The sequence below is a fragment of the Stegostoma tigrinum genome, chromosome 15 (assembly GCF_030684315.1).
Source record: "Stegostoma tigrinum isolate sSteTig4 chromosome 15, sSteTig4.hap1, whole genome shotgun sequence".
Lineage (NCBI taxonomy): Eukaryota > Metazoa > Chordata > Chondrichthyes > Orectolobiformes > Stegostomatidae > Stegostoma > Stegostoma tigrinum.
This window is the reverse complement of record NC_081368.1, coordinates 16,834,064-16,859,537: the sequence shown is the minus strand read 5'-3', so window position 1 is coordinate 16,859,537 and position 25,474 is coordinate 16,834,064. Positions and strand designations below refer to the sequence as shown.

Below are 25,474 nucleotides of genomic sequence, written 5' to 3'. Positions count from 1 at the left end.
TCACTCAGATGATGAAGAATCTTAGGAATTCTCTACTTCAGAGAGCTATAGAAACTTAGTCATGAACAGATTCAAGACAGAAATCAATAAAGAGATATGGGACATTGAGAGCATAGAATCCCTACAGTGTGGAAACAGGACCTTAGGCCCAACAAGTCCACACTGACCCTCAGAGCATCCCACCTAGACCCATCCAATCTACACATCCCTGAACACTATGGGCGATTTAGCAGGGCCAATCCACCTAGTTTGCAGTTAATTTTATAATTTAACTTTTTAATTAAATCTTTGGACCATGGGAGCAAACCAGAGCACCTGGAAGAAACTCACGCAGACACAGGGAGAATCTACAAGCTCCACACAGACATTTGCCTGAGGATGGAATCAAACATAGGTCCCTGGCGCTCCAAGGCAGTATTGCTAACCCCGAGCCACTTTTCAACCCTTGAATGGCTCAGCTAAATGTCCTACTCCAGTTCTAATGTTCCCTTGCACACTTCCTTTGTCCTAACCAATCGCTACCATGCCATCAGCCATCTGGGGTCCTACACTTAAGAGCTTCCTCCCTAAACCTCTCCAACTCTGTCCTCCTTTAAGACACTGATAAAACCTACTGTTAATCATTTGTTTGACAATGCTCCTTTGTGGGACTTTGGAAGATTTTACGACATTCATCTTTGTCTTTCCTGGCTGGTCTTGCATTTTCCTCAGCAATTAGATGCATTTTTTGTAAAAATATTCAACTTATAGATTATTCCGGTTGAACTTGAATCACAAAAATAACTGGAGCTTGGATCACCTAGATAAATACTCTCAATGTTTATAATTAACTTGGTTGCGGCTTCAGTGATTGAAGCTATTCTTCACTTCTGAAGGCCACAACAAAGATCAAGCTTTCATTAGAGAAATCTTGGAAAGGGGAATGCCTCTTACATGGCTAGAACTTGTTGGAGGTATTAAAAGTTTGCAGACTTTGTGCACTAACACCCACAATTTCCATAGCACCTACATCACAGCTGAATTGCAACTCAAAATTGCTCAACCACATTGGATTCTATAAGTAGCAGACAGCAATAGGACAGGTCTTGTGGCTCATTATCCATGTGCCGTTTCTTGTCATGCACTACAGAACAGCAATGTAACATTGTAAGTTGTATATCTGAAAGGTTATCCATTCAGCTGCCCTCCTGGCTGACACGAACCAGAACTGTACAAATTTTCAGCTCCTGGGCAGCTAACAAAGTTAAATTCAATTACTTTAACAAAAAGCCAATAATACATGATGAGTTAGGTGCTCTTCAGGTGCAGTGGTAGTGCCCCTATCTCTGAGCCAGATTCAAGCTGATTCAAGTCCCAGCTCTTCCAGAAATATGCAATAGCCTCCCTGAATGGCTTGATTAGAAAACACCTATAAAGTGACCAAATTGGTTCATGAAGGATCTTCACGAAAGGAAATATGCCATCCTTACCAGGTCAGGTCAGGTCCATATGTTATTACTTCAGATTCACAGTAATATAGTTGATTCTCAATTTCCATTTAAAATTACCAAGCTATCAGCCATGTCAAACTACTACAAAAAAAAATTAAAAAAAACAAACAGACAGAACACCCTGCATTACCCTAGGCATAGGACACAAAGATGCACTCTCCCAAGACAACTCTGCAAAGCAGCACCTCGCCAACATATGGAAGCTTACAGAATATCTGAAGAGCTGTCCCCTGTCTTGTCAAAACAGAGTCACATTCTCAGAATCACGATTTATCATGATTTTTCAGTCAACATTGCAGACTCCTCCATCACCACCCACAAGGGGTGGGCACACATTCATATGGCCAGGAAGGGCAAAGTGCCAACATTCCCCTCCCCCCCCGCCACCTCCCCACCTCAATGAGCACTTACAATGAGGCTTAAAACAACACGGTAAGGTTTCACAGAGTCAGACAAAACATGGGCAAGTAAATTTCCCAATTACTGCCCTCCCTTGATGAATGAATCAGCCTTCTTCCATTTTGTACCTTGGTTGTAAGATGCACTGAGAACAATACCATCCCAAAAAAGGTACAGAGTGGGAACATGAAATGGCTCAGGGCAAACACGGTGATGTACGTTATAAATTCTCCAATAGTGACCAGTCTGACCAAGTCCTGAAGGATATAGCCATCATCCTGGAAGAATTAACAGAAGGGAGAAACTTGTGTGACCACATCCTCAGCAACCAACTTGTCAAAAATGCACCCAGTACTGGTAGAAGGTGACCATCATAGAACTTTTTCCGCAAGGGCTCTATCTTCACATTCAAAATCAATTGCATGTTTTGTGGCATTACCCTATACTAAATAGGAATAGATTCAGAACAGACTGAGCAACTCAAAATCTGCAGTGATGATACAGACCATCAGCAGCAATGTTTTGCTTAACCATAATCATATCGCATTTACTACCATCATCATTAACATCTAGCCAAATGACCAAGCCTGTTTAAATAAACGTTGGAGAATCCAGAACAGCACAAAGTGCAAAAAAAGTCAGTTAGTCAATCTAATGCAGCTACAGCATTCACGCTATACAACAGAAGCACTGTGCTAGAGTTGAAACTAAGAGGACCCAAGGCAGTTTGGATGATAGTTCAGTAAACGTTTTCTAATCAAGCTATTTAAAGATTTATGACATACCTCAGGAGCAGGTGGGACTTGAACCCAGACCTCCTGGCTCAGAGGTTACCACGACACATGATCCTGAATGATAGCTCTGTAGCAGACAATTAAATGACTAAATAGAAGTGGTAGCAGCTCCTAGAAAAAATGTTCCCCAATGATGGGAGAGAACAGGTCAATGCAAAAGACAAAGTTGAAGCACTGACAGCCCTCTCAGCTAAAGTTGTTGAGAAAACGATCCAATCTTTGCTTCCAAGATGCCAGTCTTTAAATAATAGGAAGCAGTTGTGTCCTACGTTCTACTAAAGCTCTGAACTGAGACAGCATTCTGATGTCGTAGTGGAAGGTTGCACTCCAGAATCAGAGGGCACAATCTCAGAATAAGGTGTCATGAATTTCTTCTCTCAGAAGGTAGGGAATCTGCGGAATGCTTTACCAGAGGGCTGCAGTGGCTGCGATGTTAAGGATATTCAAGGCCAAAATAGATTCTTTAAAAAAAAATCAGGAAGAGAATCAAAGGCTATGGGGAAGATTATCAGTTCAGCCATGATCACATTGAACAGCAAAGCAGACTCCATTAGCCAAATGGCCTATTTCTGCTTCTACATTCTGTGGTCTTATACAGCTTGCTTCTAACCAAGCTGTTCAATACAGATGCTGAAAATGGAAAACTAACAAAGGACAATTGCAATTCAGCAAAATGCTGAGCTAGTAGTTTACTTTCAATCAGAAAAGTGTTAGAATGCATCATTAATAACACTATCAAGTGGCTTGTACTCAAAAACGATATTCAGTTTGAAATTCATCAGCGTCATTCAGACATCCTTACTCCCTTAGTCCAAGATAGAACAGAAGGCTGAATTCCAGATACGAGGTCAACGTGACTACTTTACTTTCAATGCAGCATGAAATCAAGTGTGGAGTCAAGGGCATTCAACAAATTTGAAAGCAATAGCAAATGGGGTAAAACTTTCTGCTGGTTGGAGTCATATCTAGCATATTGGAAGCTGGTTGTAGTTGTTGGAGATCAGTTGTCCCAGCCACAGGACATCTCTGCAGAAGTTCCTCAAGATAGTGGCCTTGACCCAGCCATCTTCAGCAGTCTCTTCCACGACCCTCACTCCATTGTAGAGCTCAGAAGTGGGCTAGTTACAAATGACTGCAAAGCGTTTGGTAGCAATTCCTCAGTTAGTGAAACAGACTATACATAACGAGATTCAGGCTTGGTTGCCAAGTGGGTAACAGTGACATCACAAAAATATATGGCAATGACAACCTCCAACAAGGGAAAGCCTCAGCATTGTCCATCGGCATGACCATCATCAAACCTCCCAAGAGCCTAGGGTAACACTATTTATCAGAGGCTAAATAAGACCAGTCAAACAAATACTGTAGCTACATAAACTAAATCAGGAGTAGAGAACTCTGCAATAACCAACTCACTTCTTGACTTTCTAAAATCTCTCTTAAATATATGCCCCCCCAATTTTGAACTCCTCCACCCTAGGGAAAAGACCCCTTGTCATTCACCTTATCTATGTCTCTTACGATTTTATAAACCTCTACAGGTCACCAACTCAACCTCCTGTGCTACAGTGAAACAAGTTCCAGCCTTCCCAGTCTATTTTTAATCTCAACCCTCCATTTCCAGCAAAAACTAGTAAATCTTTGCTAAACACTCCAGTGTAATAACATCTTTCCTAATAACAAAACATCCAGAATTGCACTCAGTACTCCAGAAGGGGCACCACCAACATTCTATATCATCTCAACAAGACAGCCCAACTCCTATACACAAAGATCTAAGCAAACGTGCTGAAGGCTTTAACCACCTTGCCTATCCTGTGACACAAATTTCAAAGAATTATGTACCCGAACCCCACATTAGCCATTCCCACTCAGCTAGTGAACTGCTGATGTGTCACTTCAGATGTCCTCCAAATAGTCCACCAACTACAATTGACCTGAATTTGAAAGCCGTCATGGGCCAGTCAGGGCCATAAAGTGTGGCTTTAGGATCTGGAAAGCTTTCCCAATATTGTGGCTCTAACCTCAATAAAAATACACCCTTTTGGTCTAATATAGAATGCAATAGCATTCCACTTATTGTAAACCATAATTAATCACTTACAAGAATGGTCTAGCAGCAATTTGCAATGTAATGTCAAGTTCTCCTGCCCATGGTTACTCCCCTATTCTAATTGAGTGAGGATCGAAGTCTAATTTATTCAAAACTACTAAATAACCGTCCTCAGAAAATGCTGTGAATTTGTAACATTTCAAGAAACATTCCAGTTGAAACAAATCCTTTCTGAATTATAGACAATATTAGAGCTCTCACCAGCACAACCCTTGCCCCACCCCCATCCATTACTTGGCAATTCAGAGGGAGGCTGGAAAATAAATTCCTCTCCCTCTCTCTAAAACAGATATGGCTTTACTTACTTTGTTGAAAGGCAAGGGTCCTGTTAAGTCTATGGACAAATAGCATGCAAACCAAGCTAATTAAATCTGAAGTGGCAATTGTAGTATTTTTCTTATTCTGAAGAGTAAAAAAAAACTACAAATCAATTGTAAGAGCAGCATTCTGAACTATGTAAGTGTATCGATCCTCTTGGAATTGTTCAGATGATGCAAAAGTAGCCCTGGCACACAAACCAGAAAAATCCCAAGAAAGATGTCTGATCTGCGTTTAGTGTAATCCAGTCACTGTCCAGGTCACCAGGTCAATAGTGAAGAGTTATTGCACTCGAAATGTTAACTGGTTCTCTCTCCACAGATGCTGTTAGATCCTCCAGCATTTTGTGGTTTAAGAAAGGTCAATAGGTTTGGGCAGCAAAAAGAGCATATGGGGCATCACTGCTTTCTCACAAAACCAATTATCTCCATATAATTTGAACCTTGGCTCCTGAAGGACTTCTAATTTGCTAATAGTGAACAAAGTTTAAAAAAAAAACTAGCTAACACAGACTAGCAAACCACCACTGTTTTAATGATAAAGCACTCAGCTTCAAACTTTCAGGTGCCAGCATTCTCCTGGCCTATGATAAATGCTGGCCTCAGGGATGAAGAAATAATTTCTTCTGTTCCCCTACCTACTTCACATATCTCCTCAAAAAGCCTTTTCCTCCCTCATTTCCATAAGCTTTGACATGTGTTAGAGTACAGTTTGGTGTGTCTGGTACCCTTCAAAGTGGCAAGCAGTTACAAAGATACGATCACTGAGCTGTCTGGACAGAGTATCACAGTCACTAATTCAGTCTACACCAACATCCACTTACCACGCCCTAATGAGGGTCCCTGAATAGTGATGAAGTGACTCCTACAGGAAGCACACGTTTGACTCCTAACAGGATAACAAACAAACATTCCCTCAGGAAAAAATACCTGGGATTTCCCTGGCTGCCTGATTAGGAGCAGATCAAGAATCATTCCTGGGATATAACTCACTCAAAAGGTAGTAAAAATTGCCAATGTTGGAGTTAGAGGTATCACAGTGTGGAGCTGGAGGAACACAGCAGGCCAGGCAGCATCAGAGGAGCAGGAAAGCCAATGTTTCAGGTTGGGAAGGGTCCCATTCCAAAACATCTGCTTTCCTGCTCCTCTGATGCTGCCTGGCCTGCTGTGTTGCTCCAGCTCCCCACTGTGTTATCTCATTCCTGGGATATTCCTTTCTTCATGTCTTTTCTGTCCACATCTAAGAGCTTGGGTTCAAAACTGACTGAATGAGAAGGCAAGAACTATCTTCAGCTTAGATTTCATTAGAACTGTTCACACATAACAACTATTGCTGTCGGATTCCAGGCTCTAATTTCACTATTATTTTGCTGCAAGATTTATCTATGAAAGCTTTTCTCATCACTCTTACTTGACACTGCCCACACTGTGCTATTGAGGTTCAATGAGTAGCAGCTCCATTGTATCATCACAAAGATCTCCAGGTTTTGAAAAATCTTACGAAGATGCATGTAAGAATTATTTGCATGTCAGGTGATCAATCTGAGGATCATCAATAAATGGCAGAGTCTAGTTTAGAGCATTAGTCTGAAAGCTGAATTGCAGATTTGTCTCTGTTGAATAAACAAAAGTATTACGATTGCCATTTTTATGCTTGGTTAACTTGGCTTCTGAGATCTCAACTCTTATTTTAGATTAGTAGTTCAGCAAAATAACAAGAAAGAAACTTGATTAAACAAAGTAGCCATACTTTGTTTGCAGTGAATGCTGATAACCTTTCTCCAGGCTCCCACACATTCTGTAGATTAATTAGTTCAGAGTTCCAGTATTCTTTTTATTGTTCCAGAATTGATTCAGTTGCAGAGTTTCAACTTTACATTTTTTGAAAACAAATGTTTCAAAATTAATCACTGCATTTTGTGAGATCAGTCGTCATCTATCACATTGAAGCAAATCAGTCACTTCATCTCAAATCTGGTGGAATTCTCCTCCCTATAGCTAGCAGAGTCCAATCTAACACCACTACCCACTGAGGTCAAACACTGACCCCAATAACACCAACCCTGTCTCACTCAGCCACATCAGCAACTAGGTTAGCACAGGAATTCAGTCACTTCCTTTTTTGTAAAGCACATTGATAGCTCTCCCTCAGTGAATTGGAAATTTTTTTATAATCTTGGTTTCGGGAAGTTTAATCACTTGTCTCTGGCCTGCCTGCTACTCTCAAAGAGATGATATATTATACAATTTAGGCACGCAATAATCCCACACAGATTTATTTTTGAGGTTCAAATTCCATGCAGTCATTGCATGGAAATAACATTTACAGCAGTCTTTGGTAAGGGTCTAAATTCTCCTTACTGTTATACTTCAATTACGCTGGGGAAAATCTCCGAGTTGCAATTAAGAGTCTGGGCTCCCCTTGGCAAGTTGTGAGTTCATATCCAGAAGATGACCACAAATGTTGTTGAATTATCATCATAATCTCAAATAGGTCACTAATATCCTTCAGGGAAGGGAACATGCTGCTCATTTTCTGCCCCATTCGATAGAGCAGACCATCAAAATGATTCCTTAAGCAGCCTAGCAAATTGCTCAGTTGTATGCATATGGACTCAATTAGGGATGATCTAGAAATCAGGTTTCAGGGTTCTACAGTATTCATACATCCCAGAGGACTGGCAAGTGGGAAGAATCATACTCATTCTTAGAGAGGGAGATTCACTAATCTGGGTATTTCCAGATCAATAACTGGGAAATTTCTAACTACATTTTACAAATATACAATTCATGACACAAACACGTCCAACAGGCCCAGGGCAGCACTCATGCTCTACTTGAGCCAAAGTGAGTAATTATCATGTATCTAAAGACAAATTACTCTGAAGGAATTAATTTAGAGTGAAAGGATGCTGCAATTGCATACTAGGAGAGGTCAAAGAGCAATCATAACCTTAACAACTCTTGTGTAGTATTTAAGACCTCTCTCTTCATACATTCATTGTAGACCGATGTTCTCTCTTTTTGACAGATGTGGTATAATGAGATGCACATTAATTAGGATGATGCAACTGATGGACATCAAACTGAAAGAGGACACTAGTCTAGAATGAACATGAGAAGAGAGAGGTCTTAGACACTACACAAAATAGCTGTTTGTGAGAACCTTTGGAGCATGGAGAATTACAGTTCATATAGAAAGTTAAGGAGCCTTACTTTGGTAATAAGAAGTGAACAGCTCAGGGACAGAGTATGTGCAGACACTATTCTACAAGATATTCCAGACAGTTACTGCCAAGTTAGGTGCCCGTATTGACTTTAAGCACCACAGCAGTCAGGAAAATGGAGTTGTAACTAAAACAGAGCCCAAGGAACACAGCTAACAAGGGAAGGTTCTGAAACCAGGTTAAGCCCTCAGAAACCAGAGAAAGAAAAAGCCAGAAGAGAGAAAATAAAGAGAAACTCTGAAGGCAGGAAAAATACTTCAGAAGGCTTTGATTACAGGACTACCGAGAGGAAGGACAACGTAGCGTTTGAGAAAAGAATCCCAAAAGACTTCAAAGCCATGGTACTAACCAGCAGCACTCTGAAGAAAAGTATAGGATCAGAAACATTGAACTTTTGAATTTAAATTAGCTTTATTGTCACATGTGCTCAGAGTGATACGCTCACAAGTTAACACTTACAACGCAATCTTAGGTACAATGGTACCTAGGTAAAGATGCTTAAACACAAATTTTAGGATAAAATTAGAAAAGTAAAGAAATTTTTTTAAAAATCTAGCGTTACAAACCTTCATGCCATTTAGGTACAGAAGTACAAAATCATAGGAATAAATGAGAAAAATAAAGAAATAACAAAAGTTCAGAATAACAATCTTTCTAGCCCAGTCTGTGCAAACACCTAGCCTCCTGGCCTCAAGCTAGCCTCAACATTAACAACTATGATCCAAATCCTCACTTGTGTCAGTCAGGCAAAGTGGTCTGTAGGGATGACAACTCTAGCAGATACCTTGGCATTACCCCAATCCCTTGACAAGACCTGTAGGAGGAGGTCTGGAAACAGCATTTAGTACTAAAGCTCCAGGCTTACAGATAACAGAGCAGTGCCAACCAGTCAGAACATTTTTTATATGTTGCAGGTCCAGTGGCTGAGGATATGCTATTAACACAAAGTAAGGGTCAAAGTAATAATGGCATACAATGAACTCATTAACTACTTGAGGCCCAAAAGTTATTTCGAGATTGAACAAAGGAGCCAAATTCCAAAGATGAGGCTCTTAACATCAAAGCTGCATTTGACCATGTGTGTATTCAAGGACCCTGAGCAAAACTGCAGTCAATGGGAAATCGGGGGAAAAATCTTTTCTACAAATTCACGCACAAGACATGGGTATCGTTGGCTGGCCTTGTATTTAATGTCAGTCCTTATGATGGTGATGAGCTGCTTTCTTGTACCGCTGCAGTCCGCATGCTGTAGTTTGACCCTCAAAGTCCTTAGGGAGGGAATTCCAGGATTTTGACCCCATGACAGTAAACAAACAGCAAAATATTTCCAAGTCAGGATGATGAGTGGCTGAGAGGGGACCTCATAGGTGGTGGAATTCCCATGTATCTGCTGCTTTTTACATGGAAGCGGTTGTGGATTTGGAAGGCGCTGTCTGAAAAGCATTAGTTAGAGTCATAAGTGGCACAAAAGACAATGATAGAATTTGCTGGAGCTCAGCCATCTCTGCTCCAGGACATCTCTGCAGGAGTTCCTCAGGATAGCGTCCTAGGCCGAACCATCTTTAGCTGCTTCAATGACATTACCTGCGCCATAAGGTCAGAAGTGTGGATGCTCACTGATGATTGCACAATGTTGCACCATTTGCAACTTCAAATACTGAAGCAGCCCATTTTCAAAAGTTCTGGACTGACAAGTGGCTAGTAACATTCGTGTACACAAATGCCAGGTAATGAACATTTCCAACAAGACAAAGGCTAAACATTAGCCCTTCAAATTCAATGGTGTTACTGTCAGTCCAACCTGTCTCTGCCTCCCTAACCTGTTCTTCCTCTCACCCATCCCTTCCTCCCACCCCAAGCCACACCTCCATCTCCTACCTACTAACCTCATCCCACCTCCTTGACCTGTCCGTCTTCCCTGGACTGACCTATCCCCTCCCTACCTCCCCACCTATACTCTCCTCTCCACCTTCGGTCCGCCTCCCCCCTCTCCCTATTTATTCCAGAACCCTCACCCTATCCCCCTCTCTGAAGAAGGGTCTAGGCCTGAAACATCAGCTTTTGTGCTCCTGAGCCTGCTGTGTTCATCCAGCCTCACATTTTATTATCCTGGTATGTTGACTGTACACTTGTTGTATCTTGTTAGTGTAAGCCTTAATCCTTGACTGTGTGGAGGCATTTTTAAAATTTCTTTTATTACCAGTTATGTTACCAAAGCCGTGAGGTCTGTCTCAACTTGAAGTTTCAGTTCCACAAGGGAGTTTGCAAACCTTTCTCACCCTCATGCAACTTCTTTCTGCAGAAATTGCTGGAAAAACTGAGCAGGCCTGGCAGCGTCAGTGGAGGAAAAAACAGTTAACTTGAGTCCAGTGACCCAAACTTCAGAAGCTCTGAACAAGAGTCAGTGGACCCACAACATTAACTCTGCTTTCTCTCCAGTGATGCTGCCAGAGCTTTTCAAGCAATTTCTTTTTTGTTAGTTGCTGATTTCCAGCATCCATAGTTCTTTTTGTTTAATGTTTCTTTCTATTCAGCGGCATGCCTTTGTTCAGTCACCAAAGCACTCAATATCAAATAGACCCATCCCCTCCCTACCTATACTCTCCTCTCCATCTTCGGTCCACCTCCCCCTCTCTCCCTATTTATTCCGGAACCCTCACCCCATCCCCCTCTCTGATGAAGAGTCTAGGCCCAAAACATCAGCTTTTGTGCTCCTGAGATGCTGCTGGGCCTGCTGTGTTCATCCAGCCTCACATTTTATTATCTTGGATTCTCCAGCATCTGCAGTTCCCATTATCACAGTCAACATACCAGGCAAGGTGCAAATATTGGTGATCCACTCTCGTGGGCAGAAGATCAAAAAAAATCTTATTCTTGCTGAAGAAGACTCTCTTACTCTATGGCAATAACTACACTTGAATAGCAATGGAGGACAAACTCAGAGTTCCTACAGCTGAAGGATCTGATAAAGAATGCCATAAAAGGTTAGATAACAGAGACTGCAAGGGTGGTCAAAATTCAGAGACTAAGTGATTCATTCTCTGTAGAAGCCAAATCAACACTCGACAGTAGATTCATTTGCATTTGACAATAAATGGTTATATAATCAATGCCAAAAGAAATCTCCTGGAAACTCCAGGGAAGTTATGCAAGTATCACCAAGTTCAGAACAACAGCCAGTGTGATCGAGGAATTTTTGAAAGACAAACAAGTTGTGTCAGGATTAGCCATACATAACCAAATGTTTACAGATGCAATGATTTCAACAAGATTTCCAGAAAATCTATGGAAAAGGGAAGCAATATATTGCATGGAATCTGGGGCTGTAATTTAGTGTGCGTGGTTTATATTTATTTTATTTTAAAAGTTTTAAAATTTTGCACAAGTGGCATAAGAGTTTTCACTACATGTATGAAACAGGTCTAATGATCAACTTGAATGCATCTCTGTCACCATGATGATTTGTTTTAAAAGCACCATGCTGGATAGAGACTTAGTGGAGAGCAATAGGGAATTGCCTATATTGGGAGAGTTTATAAATAAAGTAAATAGTGTTGTGTAGTAGGCTTGTTTAGGATTGTGTTTTGTGGACTTTGTGAAAACACTCAGCTTTGAAGAAAACTTTTTAAACTTTTGTTTGTACAGTTTTGAAGAAGTCTTGGCTGAAGCTGGATGTGTCAAATAGTTGCTCCTGAGAAAGGGAGATAATATAACTCCTTTCATTACTAACCTAAATTAAGTCAAGGAGTTTACTTTAAAAGTTCTAGACCAGAAGTGTTTGATTTAAATCCTAATAGGGTTGTGTGAAGTGGACAAAGTCTAACCTCAGTTATAGGATGAATCAAGGAAGACGCTCAGGTTTTCATGAGCAAGAAATGTAGCCATCCCTGGGTCAAACTGTATGCAGCTTAGAAAAGGGAATTCTCAACTGTAACATGATGTAGTTGGGACTGGGAAGTTTTATTTTCACTGTGTTGAAATTTTTTAAACCTGTGACATATGTAAATAGTTTGGTTGTACTTTTTTTACATAAACTTCTGCTGCATTGCTAAAACCAAAATGCAACATCATATGTTTCTGTTTCACTGAAAAATTACCTCACTAAAACCAAAAATGAAAATCTATCAAGCCAGTTTTCAGTCTGGGATACGACTTGTCAAATAATAACATCAGCTGGGATCACAATAGAGGAAAGATGAATAGTAGCCGACTAGGACATAACACAAGTTGGACTAAAGTGGGAAGACTTCATTTAACCACAGCAAACTTAGTGATGAGATCAACGACAAGGTTCTTTGCTGTGTCCCAGAAGAATTAGTGCAGAATGGACTCCAATTTGTGATGAAAGATTTCATGAAGATCATGGAGTGAGACTGCTTGGTGTCAGGTTCTCTGCCCCTCCTCAAATCAAACAAAAAGGCAGAACCAGCAGTCAAGGCTTTGAAGTCACTGATGCACAAGAATCTAGATTGGAAACTAGCTCCACTCAGTTACAGACCATTGAATAATCATCAGGAATCGGATTAGAAGTTGAATTGGAATTGTTTGTACAGAGGTTGTTAAAAATCAATTTAATAGGTTTTACAATACGACCAGAGTGCAAACATAATCTTTCAAGCCACAGGTAAAACTAGAAAAAGTAATCACAAAAAGCAGCTTCATCAGAGGTCTAGGCCCGAAACATCAGCTTTTGTGCTCCTGAGATGCTGCTTGGCCTGCTGTGTTCATCCAGCTCCATACTTTGTTATCTTGGATCCTCCAGCATCTGCAGTTCCCATTATCACAGATTCAGACTTTGAAGGGGGTTCATGGGAGAGGGCACTGAGGAGAGGAGCTCATGATAACAGTGAACTGATGTTAACAATTACAAACACAACATATGTAAATAAGTCAAGTTAAACAACTGAAATCATGTAGATCAAGTAGAACGAAACTCGACAAATCTGGATCAATGAAAATCATGATGCAACTGATCACACCATAATGACTTGAAGTGCCTTAGTTAGTGACAAGGAGCAAGCAGCCCCAGGGGTATTGTGTAGACACTCATAATCCATAATACTTCAGACCAGTATGTCAACGGGCAGATAACAGAACTGGCTAAAGCACACGATAAAAGAACTGACAAAATCTTATTTTCATGCATTTTAGCAAATTAACGACGTTTTTGACTCATCTGGTGCTACAGAAGAGGAGTGTGAAAGTCTTAATTCACAGGACATTTAAGACAGCAGTGGAGACTGAGATGGCCATTTGGAAAGAAATGAATGGAACACTTATTTTTCCAATCCATACGGCATCCAGAATTCAAAGGCTGAGGTTATGATGAGTATCTAGCCATTGAACTGTGCACAGTATGGGGTTCTACACTAGAGAAGACTGTTAAGATTGACAATGATACCACACAGATTCACTAGGATTCTGCCTCATGTGAGAACATTCAACTATAACAAAATATTTCAAACTTTCATTAGAACAACAAAATGATAGAACAATGTGAATAGTTTAAAGTATGAAAGAACATGGTGTAGGGTAATTGAAACAGCAGTCCAAACATCTGAACAGAGGCAACACTAATGTAAACAAGTTGGAGGGTTGAGAATTCACTTTCTGGGTCAGCGGTTGAGGCTGAACTAAATAATGACTACTCAAGATTGTTTACTTTTTCCTTCTTGCACTATGCAAAGTTCAGAAACAAGATTGCCACATGTGATCAGAACTATTCACTCTGGAGGGTGTGTAACTTGTATCCTCAAGGCACACGTCAGGAGTGTGGTGGAATACCCACCACTTTACCGGATGACTGCAGCTCAAGCAATACTCAAGCACGTTGATACTAAACAGGAAAAAAAAAATCAGCCTGCTCAACTGGCACCACATTCATGAACATCCACTCCTACTTCCACCAAGACACTCAGTATTACTGTTTACACCATCTCCAAAATGCACTGCAGAAATTCAGAGTCTCCTTAGACAGCACCTTCTCAACCTGCTACCATCTAGTAGGACAAGGGCAGATACATGAGAATGCCACCACCTTTAACTTCCCCTCCAAGCCACTCACCACCCTAATTTGGAACTATAATTGTTGTTTCTTCATCATCACTGGGTCAAAATCCTGCAATTCCTTCCTTGGATGATCAGACACCATATGGTATGCAGCAGTCCCAGAAAGCACCTCACCATCCCCTTAACAGGGGCAATTAGAAATGAGTAATAAACGCTGGCCCAGCCAGTGACACCCACATGCCCCCAATTATACTTTTTAAAATATGGACTGGTTGGGCAAATGATCTTCTGCTGCACTGTAACTTCTACACATAACCATATCACTGAACTGTGTGCAATTTGCATACTGATCCCAAACACGCGGCTTAGGGCCCCATTTAAATGAAACATGTTACATAATCCACAAAGCAAGTCTTCTGAGTGAGCAGATTTTTTTTTCCTTCTCCAAATGAGTCAACACAGCTTCTCAGTTCCTAAAATTCAACCTCAACTGTCCTGACTGAAAAATTACAGTGTTCCTCTTACAAGCCCTCAAGATGGCTCAATGTTTCATCGAGCTAAACTTTTCTCCTGCACACTAGTTCGATTGTACTTCAGTTCACAGGCCACACAACTGTCCAAACAGTGTAATATAATGGTTGTCATTGGTTTCAGAAACAAATTCTGGGAATGTGGAAGTCTGGTCTTATAACAGCCTACTCCCACCTCTCCTAGGTTCATTGTCTCTCTAATTGCTGAGACAGAACATCTTTTTAGACAGCTCCTGTGGGAGGTTTGGGGCATGTGCAAAGGTCACCAGTTTGTCAAATTCTATAAAAGGGGCATTGTCTTTTTGGAAAACTATATGGCAAAACCTTTTAGAAGCAGGAGAGAAGAAGAACTGGAGTTTTAGGTAGCATTTCAGTCATGACATCATTCATACAAGAGATGCAAGAATGTGTTACGTTGTGACACACATTCTGTCATTATTTGATGTTTCTTCCCTGACTTTGTGACAAGGTCCACAAAGTTAGGGATCAGGGGTTGAAGTGGAATGTAATTTGTTCCCTTTCTAAACCATTACAGCAAATGGCATCAGCAACAATCCTACTAATTACACATCTGAGATCAGGGATCTGCCTCATCTTTCTAGCGCTACACTAGATAATGCATTTAACTTGGGACATGGGGTACTCAGCCTTTTTTTTATTATACTAATGCATCATGCTAGTGCATGGATCATATTAGTTATATTTAACTGATTAAATAGATTTTTCACTAGCTTGACCGTGCTGAAACAGACAGCTAATAATAGTTCCCTTGTCTATAGAAAGAGGCCATTCTGTTTTAGGTGCATCATTTGCAATCTGAAAACAAAGTTTCTCTCTTTTCCCCCAGGAAATGTAGTTAAAAGACATTACTCATTTTGAAAGAATTCTGCTCCATTAGAAATTAAATAAAGTATTCCTAAAAGTGGATCGATTGTGTCCGAGTACTGGCATACCCTGCATGCTGAGAGAATTTGCATTATCTTGGAATGTGTGTGCGTCACCCAGACTAGAGGGCCACTTGTGGAACATCCATCACCCCTGCATTTCTGTAATGGTTAGGACTGTTTGTTTAACTTAATACAAAAAGAGTTTGGTCCCCCAAATTCTGCACAACTAATACTGATGCATTGGAAAATGGGCTTAGAGTTAACCCATCATCTTAACACAAAGTTACTAGGCTTTATCAATATTTGGGCAGAATGCAACAAGCTTGTATTCACTAACCCAGTATCATGCAATAAATCAAAACAGAAATACTTTTTGCTTCTTTTCATCTAACAAAAAGGTGTTTGGCTACACTTAGACCACAGGTACATGTGGTGCAAAATCCCTTAAAGATCCAGCTAACTTGGTCTAAAAGACAGGAGGAAGATTTAGAAGGGGTCTAAGGGGCAGCTTTTTCACACAGAGGGTGGTGCATGTATGGAATGAGCTGCTAGAGGAAGAGGTGGAAGCTGGTGCAAATGCAACATTTAGAAGGCATCTGGATGGGTATATGAACAGGAAGGGTTTAGGGGGATATGGGCCAAATGCTGACAAACAGGGCCAGATTTATTTAAAATATTTGGACAGCATGGATGGGTTAGGCCAAAGGGTCTGTTTCTGGGCTGTATATCTCTATAGATAAAGCCATCACTATATTAGAATATACCTTCAGAAATCTAATTATGTTTTTAATTTCTCAACAGCATCATTGAAGAGGTGATTTGTGCCCTAGAATTTACATGTAATAAAAATTGAATCCAAGACTTGGACCAATATTGACAGTCTGCCAGTGCTTCATACATGAGTTATACAAATGCTCCTCCTCAATATCTTCAACAGCCAAACAGTAAAGCATTCTCCAAATAAATATGTTGGCAAATGTTTCCCTAGAATTTAGTAATGATGAACTGTGAATCACAGTATTAGTGCATGAGAATCAAACGGACAGAAATCAAAACGAGAAGGCATTATATTTCTATGCAGAAAAGACTGGATAGACTTCAGGGTTAAAATATCCTAGCAACTTCCATAACAAGTAAAGCACCTCAAATGTTTCTAGTCTTTGGACATCATTAGACTGCATTGTGGGAAGCCAACTCAGCCACATTAATTTCACCTCCACACAAGTACAACAACTCTCTAGAGTTATAGGTTGAGGAAATACATTATAGTAGTGAGTCATCCCTTTGTAGAGACTGGTCAGAACAACCAATAGCCGACTTCAAAAGCATACACAGCAGGTGCCCAAGGCATTGCTTTCCAATGTTATAGAATAGATCTATTTTTGGGGCTGGAGGAATCTTTATTATGACATCACCAAGAAAAAGATAGTTAGACAGAGGACAGAAACGTGTTGAGATCTTTGATAAGTTGGGAGCTGCAGTTAGAATTTATGCACAAGGTTCTGCAAAGAAAAAATACAAGTAATGGATTTTTGAGGAATGGATTCTGAGGAAGGGTCACCTGACCCCAAAAGTTAACTCTGATCTTTCTTCAGAGATACTGAGCTTTTCCAGCAATTTGTGTGTGTTCCCGGCTTAGAGCTTCCAAGGTTCCTTTGGTTTTTAATGAATTATCTATATTTGACACTTTTAGTTGTTGGATTCCCCCCCCCCCCCCCCCCCCCAGGAATACGTCCAAATTCTTCCTCAAATACAATACAATCCACAAAATCCCAAACAGTGTGGAGGCAGGCCATTTGGCCCATTAAGTCCACAGTGACCTTCTGCATAAAGTCCCTGCAGACCCACCCCACTGCCATAACACTACATTTCCCATGGCTAATCCACCTAACCCACAAATCCTGGACACTATATGCAATTTAGTATGACCAATCCATCCAACCTTCACATCTTTGGACTGCAGGAGGAAACCGGAGCAACCAGAGGAAACCCACGCAGACATGGAGAGAATGCGCAAACTCCACATTGGCAGCCATTTGAGGGTGGAATTGAAACCAGGTCCCTGACACAGTGAGGCAGCAGTGCTAACTGCGGAGCCACCACGGTGAATGGGCTATTATACATTCACCTGAACAGAAAACAAGGCCTCAGTTTAATGTCTCACTCCAAAAATTACACTTACAACAGTGCAGTGAGCCTTTAGTACTAAACTAATTTGACAATCTGGATTCTATGCTCAGGTCCATAGTAGGGCTTGAACCAATAACTTGCTGATCATGGCCAAGCATGACAGCAATTTAATTGCTTTGACAATCAAATCCCATTTTAAAACTAGAACGGACATTTTGAATACAATCATTTCACATCTGCCAAATGGGCTGTTTTCATGTGGATACAAAGTTCAAAATGGCAGCTTTTGGGTAAAATGTTAAGCCAAATTGTTTGCTGAGGAGTTGACGGAATATTTTATACAGATAGTAGTGCAAAGATTCCTCCTGGCTTCAGGGTTAAATCCACAATACTAACTAAACATCTTAATAAACTGCATGCTAATTTTCCTTTGATCTCTTTCTGTACACTTCCTAAAAGGAGGTGGTTCTGATGACACTAATTCCTTCAGGGAACGATTGACAAGTTTTATGAAAAAATGCTGCTTTTGAAATTGAACAGGAGATACTCCGGACCAAAAACGTACAATGTAGCTTGCAGTCACGCCTGATACAGTGTGTGCAAGGGCTTAGGTGGTGGCAATATGCAGAAGAGGGAAGTGGCGGAGAAGGAGAGACAAAAATAAGTTTCTTTGTAAAAGGTGGCCCACTTGACGTACTTGGGCTCAGTTTGAGCAGATGCCAGTCTCTCAACTTCAAAAAGAACTCTGTTCAACCACTTCCTGTGTCAAAAAGATAGATGGTGGAATTCCATAGCACCCTTAACATAATAAAATTGGCCTAAGCCCCTCACAAGTTGCTTAATGCTAAACAGTCTGTTTAATGAAATAGGTTTTAAAGCAAGGCCGAGCTCTAAAGACAGCAATGCCTACATCTTAATAATTATTTTTAAATAAGTTTATTTTGTGAATGTATCAAAATAACTAATAACTTTACCCCAAATATTTGAAACACCTGAGCAATGGGAAATGAGTTTCCATAGAACAACATTAGCTTATGCCCTTTCTTCGCGATTCCTTTCCTATCCTCAAGCAATTTCTTCTAGCCCATTAGCAAGCCATATTGTACCAAGTCTAACGGACAACCTGGTGTCAAAGTGGACACTAGAGATAACAATAGCAGCCCAGCTTTGTTGGCATTGCAAAGTACTCCTTAAGGTTGGGTTAAGACTAAAATTAGAAAGAACTATCATGCAATAGCCTGACAGTCATACTCTCAGAGCTGTACCTTACAGACAGACCCAGCAAAGTTGCCCAGTTACCAGACCCTCCTGGTTTCTCAAATGCATGTAAATGCAGTCTGGTTCAAGTAAAAGATGCCTTTAGTTTTGCTTGCATAGAGTCAGACTTCATCATTTGTTTCCTTGACGGGCTGCTGTACAGAACTGAACTATATGTGACTATGTACATTCATGAAACCTTTTATTCATAAAAGGTAGCTTGAAATAAAAAATAATTGGTAGTGGCAGGAGAAGTGCCCTCCCAGCACCTCAAATATACATTAATCATCTTGTACAAAGAAGAAATGCCTTGAGTTTATTTGTTGTCTCTATGTAAAGACTGTACAGAATTGAAGTGGTCTAGCGTATATAAAGTTTTTTGAATTAAGTATATTTTTGAAATTAAAAAAAGCAGCAGCAGGAGGAAATCTCCAACATTGAATCCTGTGAATTTTCATGACACTAGGGCAAGGAAACCTCCCGCTGGTTACAAATGTACCACAGCCTCTCAGCTCGGGAATCAGTGCATTGTTTTAAATTTTGAAAATATACTTTAGTCATAAAAATATCTTTAGTGACCAAAGCAGTTCAGTCTGTACAGTAGCATATGAAGAAACAAACATTGGAGTTTGACTTTATCCAGCAAGCCAATAGTATTTCTTGCTTGTAGAAGTCTATATTTACATGTATTAGAGACATTTTTTTTAAGGGGGGGCGGTGGTGTCCAACAACTGAATAGGCCCCAATTTAGCTTTGACAGAAATACATTAGAATCAGTGCTCTTCCATGCTAAGCAACACTCTGAGGAAGTGCAGAGTATCAGGGATGCAGAATAAATTTTGGATGGGAGACCTCAGCAAGAGTGTTACTACTTTTTAATGTAGCAGCTGAATAATGTGAATAAAATCATGATTACACCTTTTTTTTCTAATATCAACTTTATGCAGCAAACTCATTCAGATTTCAACAGCACTTTCTGTGGAAGCAAATTCTAGTTCCCTACTCGAATATCTGTGTCAGCGTCTGCCTTTGATACCTACTCTGACTCATTGTCTCATCTGTTTGTTCTATCTTGATAGCAATGCAAATTAAATTCCTTCAGGTGCCCATCCAGTTCCCTTCTGAAATCATTGGTCAGCTCTACTTCTACACACCTTGAATTCAACAATTTCCAAGGCATTATTAATTGCTGTGTAAAAGGGCTCTTCTTACACACACTGACATCTTTTTCCCTCGTCTTTGTACCTACAGCTAATGAAAATTGGTTTAGATGAATGAGGTGATGAAGAATTGTCATGACATTGCACAACTCTGTCACTCCTTGAACACAACATCTATATATGTTGCATGCAGAGCAAGTCAGCTCCCAAGCTATTTCTTACAGAATTTGTTTTTCAAAAACTAAAAAAAAATGGAAAGAGTCTAGGATTTCCATCAAGAACATCACAACAGAATTGAGCGGCCGATCGTCTAAAATTCACACAATTTGACAATCAGCAACATGAAGTTTTGAAAGAGCGACAGGAAATGATAGAACTTAAACTTGAGGACCAGGCCTATGTTGGGGCAAGGCCAATTTTGATGGTAATAGACAGGAACTTTCAAAAGTTGATTGGGGGAGGCTGTTGACAAGTGAAGGGACATCTGGCAAGTGGGAGGCTTTCAAAAGCAAGAAAGTTCAGGACAGAATGTTCCTGTTAGTGTGAAGAATAGGGCTGGCAGGAGTAGGGAATATTGGATGATTATAGATATTAAATCTCTGGTAAAGAAAAAGGAGGCAACAGGTCAGGCATAGCCAGCTGGGATGAAGCAAATCCCTTGAGCAGCATAGGTGTGGAGCAGTACACTTAAGGAGGAAATCAGGGATGGCACAAAGCAGATGTAAGATACCTTTGGTAGAAAAGGTTAAGGGGAATCCAAAGAGATTCTCCAAGTATTTAAGGAAAAAGAGTAATTCAGGACAAAATAGGGCCCCTTAAAGATCAAAGAAGCTGCCTACGTGTGGAACCACAGAAGATGGGTGAGATCCTAAATAAATATTTCACATTAGTTTTTACTGTGGAGAAGGACACGGAAGCTAGAACTCAGGGAAATAAATAGTGATGTCTTGAAAAAAGTCCACATTACAGAAGTGAAGGTGCTAGAGGTCTTAAAACACAAAGGGAAGGGAAGGAATTGCGGGGTTCTTAGCAAAGATATCTGTATCGTCAACACCCCTGAATCAGCCGCCAGAAGACTAGAGGGTAGCTAATGTTGTAACATTATTTAAGAAAGGCTGCAAGGAAAATCAAGGGAACTACAGACTGATGAGCCTGACATCAGTGGAGGCAAGTTGTTGGAGAGGATTCTGAGAGATAGGATCTATACACATTTGGAAAGGCAAGGGCTAATTAGGGACAGTCAGCATTGTTTTGAGAGTGGGAAATGGTGACTCTCAAACTTGATTGAGTTTTTCGAAGAGGTGACTTAGAAGATTTCATAGAATCCCTACAGTGTGGAAATAGTCCTTCGGCCCAACAAGTCCACAGCAACCGTCAGAGCATCCCACCCAAATCCATCCCCCTATAACTCACCTAATCTACACATTCCTAAACATTATAGGCAATTTAGCATGGCTCCCTCTTGTCAACTCTACTAGTTACATCTTCATAGAATTCCAACAGATTTGTCAAGCATGATTGCCCCTTCATAAATCCATGCTGACTCTGTCTGATCCTGCCACTGCTTTCTAAATACTCTGCTATAAAATCCTCGACAATGGATTCAAGAAATTTTGTCCATGACCAATGTTAGGCCCGCTGGTCTATAATTCCATTTTCTCTCTACTGCCCTTTTTGGATATTGGAGTAACGTTAGCCACCCTCCAAACTGCAGGGACTGTTCCAGGGTCTTTAGAATCCTGGAAAGTGACCATCAATGCATCCAGTATTTCTAGAGCTACTTCCTTAAAGTAATTTGGGATGTAGATTATCAGGCCCTGGGGATTTATCGGTCTTTAATGCCTACAATTCTCTCCTAATATTGATCCCCCTCGGTTCTTCCCTCTCAATAAATCTTGCTTCCTCTAACAATTCTGGTATCTGATTTGTGTCCTCTTTTGCAAAAATAGAACCAACGTACGTATTCAGCTCCTCGGCCATTTCTTTGTCACCAATTATACACTCCCCTGTTTCTGTCTGTGGGGGAACTACATTTGTCTTTACCAATCTCTTCCTCTTCATGTACATATAGAAATTCTTAGCATCAGTATTTATGTTCCCTGCAAGCTTACTTTTATACTCTTATTTTCCCCTTCCTAATCAATCCCTTGGTCCCTCTTTGCTGAATTGTAAATTGTCCCCAGTCCTCAGGTTTATTATTTTTCTTGCCTCATCTGTATGCTTCTTCCTTGGATTGGATACTGTCTCTTATTTTCTTTGTAAATTATTGCAGTTCCCCCATGCATTCCAGTTAGTGGTTTTAGTGGGCAGTGAAGGTGGTTATCTTAGAATATAACGGGACCTTGGTCAACTGCACCAGTGGGCCACAGAATAGCACTTGGGAATTACTTACCTAAATGGGAGGTGTTGCATTTTGCTAAGACAAATCATGGCAGGACTTACAAGTTAATGGTAGAAGCCTGGGAATGTCGTTGAACAGAGAGTCCTAGGGGTGCAGGTATATAGTTCCTTGCAAGTAGAGTCACTTGGTGGTGATGGCACACTTGCCTTCATTGGTCAGAACACTAATACAGGAGTTGGGATGTCATGTTAAGACTTGGTAAGGCCATATTTGAAGCACTGTGTACAATTCTGGTCACTCTGCTTATAGAAAGGATGTCATTAAGCTGGAAAGGAAGAGACTTACAAGAATGTTACTGGGTCTGGAGGGTTTGAGTTATATGGAGAGGCTGGATAAGCCTTGGATGTTGAGGGTGATCTTATATTAGATGTTTATAAAATCTTGAGGGACATAGATAAGGTGAATAGTCAAGGTCTTTTCCTAAGGTTTCGGGAGTTCAAAATTCGAGGGCATGGGTTTAAGGTGAAAGGGGAAAGATTTAACTAGGACCTGAGGGACAACTTTCTCCATACAGAGGGTGGTGTGTTCATGGAACAAGCTGCCAAAGGAAGTGATAGAGGTGGGTACAATTACATTTGGACAAGTACATAGTTAGGAAGGGTTTTGAACAATATGGGCCAAACACAGGCAAATGAGACTAGTTTAGATTAGGAAACCTTTTATCTGGACAAGTTGGGGAAAGGGTCTGTTTCCATGCTGTTTGTCTATATTGCTCTATGATAGCGGTTTTCTAGTTCTCTTCCTGGTGTTGAAATTCCTCTGGTCTGACCCCAATCACCATATTTCCACCAAGCCTAGAAAATTTTCAAGCAAGCTGAAATTTTCCATCTGGCCTCAGCTGCACCCACTTCGCCCCATCAACTTTGGCCTTGCTAATAATTACCTAAACAGCGCAATTCACTCCTTAAAAGGCATTGCAACAATGTTACATAAAACGAAAGTCGTAGGGCTCTTCTAGTGCAGAGGTAGTGTCCCAATACGCTCAGCCTGAAGATCTGGGTTCCCACGTGTTCCAGAAGTGTGTAATAACATTGCTGGATAGGTAGATTGCAAAATACACAAAGTGTAAATTACATCCAAGGAGAAATAATTCGGATTTTACCAAGTGATTTTTTTGTGGGGGGGAAGAAGAGAATTTGGTGACAAATTTTCCCGACTGCAGGCTCTCAATTAATTGTGTTATGATGTTATTTAGGGCTTCACGAGGTCCAACGTCTCAACACTGTGTTGGCACCCATAGATTTGCTTCGTAGCAACAAGAAAACTGTTTTTTTAAAAGACGGGGAGCTATTTGAGAGAGCTGTGGTGTAACTCTGGTCTCTAACCCAGAACCTGTCACTGTAGGCAGTAGAGGAGATGTGGCTGTAGGCAGTAGAATTCAGAGCATTCTGTACACCCCCCCCCAGCGGATATTACATTTCCTGCAGACAGCAGCTGGCTGCAGTTCACGCGAGCGGGTTTTTCTTGCGCTAATTACCCACTAAAAATTATCACAAGCCAAAAAAAAATCCATTCCACCCACACCGTTTCGCCTGATGTTTGAAGGTTTGATGCTGTATCCCACCCTGTCTCTTCTCGACTCCCATCCACCCCCGTTTGAAACGGAGTGTCTTCTAATTGCTCCCTCTCCTTGCCTTCTTGTATGTGCCTGTCGTAAAACACTCACTTTTGATCGCATTGATGAGCGAGGTGCCGTCCTTGATGACTTCCTTGATGAATTTGTTCGTCCTCTCCAGCTCTTGCTCGTAAGATTTGAGCCGCTCCCTGAAATCTGGGCTGTCCAGGGAGCAATCGCTGAACTCCAGCGGAGGGTGGCCCATGTTGGATTCGCAATCTTACACCCACTCCCTTCTCGTAATTTTTTTTCCACCCCACTCTTTCTCGGCTTTACCAGCCTTGTTTTAGCCGGAGATGGGGGGTGTTTAACGCTCAGTCCTGTCTGTTCCTGGAAGATGCGATTACAGCCGGATTTGTCACCACTGATCAGCTGTTAGCGGCCGATGGAAACAATGGTTGTGGTTCTAATTGTTACTCAGTGTTGCTAAACGTATCCTTGCTGTTTCAAGGTTCTCTCTTCCTCAAGGCGCCGGGCGCTCTAAAGGCAGTAGCAGATATTTACAGACCTCGCCAGTTTTCCCCCACCCTTTCCTCCCCCCAAACAAACACCCCTCTATCTCTGCGTCCTGCTGCAGGAGCTCATCCCTGGGATATCACACCCACAAACGAATAGCATCGCCTCCCGGGGCGCTCTGCAATTTGCAGCGCTCCCGTCACCGTCATAGCAAGAAGGGAGGAGCGGACAGAGGAAAGGGAGGAGAGAGAGGTTGGAACTTTTAACACATACCATACTGAAGCTTCTGACAGCTCACACTCGTATGCGAGCTTTTCTTAATAGTTTCAAATTGCAACTTAATTCAAAGAAACTTCAGTCTGTAATTAAAACAAAGGAAGTTTTTCGAGGTTATTTCGCTCTCTTTGTGGTCAGGTCAATTACTTTTTGGTTTTCTACTTTGTTCGTCGCTTGAAAAAAAACTGGAGGAACGAATTTGTGACAGATTCTTTAATTAGAAGGTTCAGAAGTGGTTAACAGTCACTTTGTGACTGAATCAATGAGTGCAGAAGAGTCCCATCCTGGGTAAACTCGTTCATAGCAAAGGAGTGTTATTGGTATTAGGGAAGTTGGATTTTAGATTTTTGGGCATAATGTCTTGTTTGGCAAATAATAGTCAGATTTCATTACTTCCAGGCTTAAAATTATTA

General features: G+C 40.9%; 1 protein-coding gene across 2 annotated transcripts in view; it reads right to left on the bottom strand.

The window, feature by feature from the left end:
• The window catches only part of ophn1 (oligophrenin 1), a 194,255-nt gene extending 169,268 nt beyond the window's left edge, over positions 1–24,987 (bottom strand). For both annotated transcript variants that reach the window (XM_048544225.2, XM_048544226.2), the window contains exon 1: positions 24,381–24,987. In XM_048544225.2, the coding sequence (XP_048400182.1) occupies positions 24,381–24,534 (154 nt within the window). In that variant the 5' untranslated portion in view covers positions 24,535–24,987. The remainder of the gene's footprint in view (positions 1–24,380) is intronic.
• Positions 24,988–25,474: the final 487 nt, after the last annotated feature.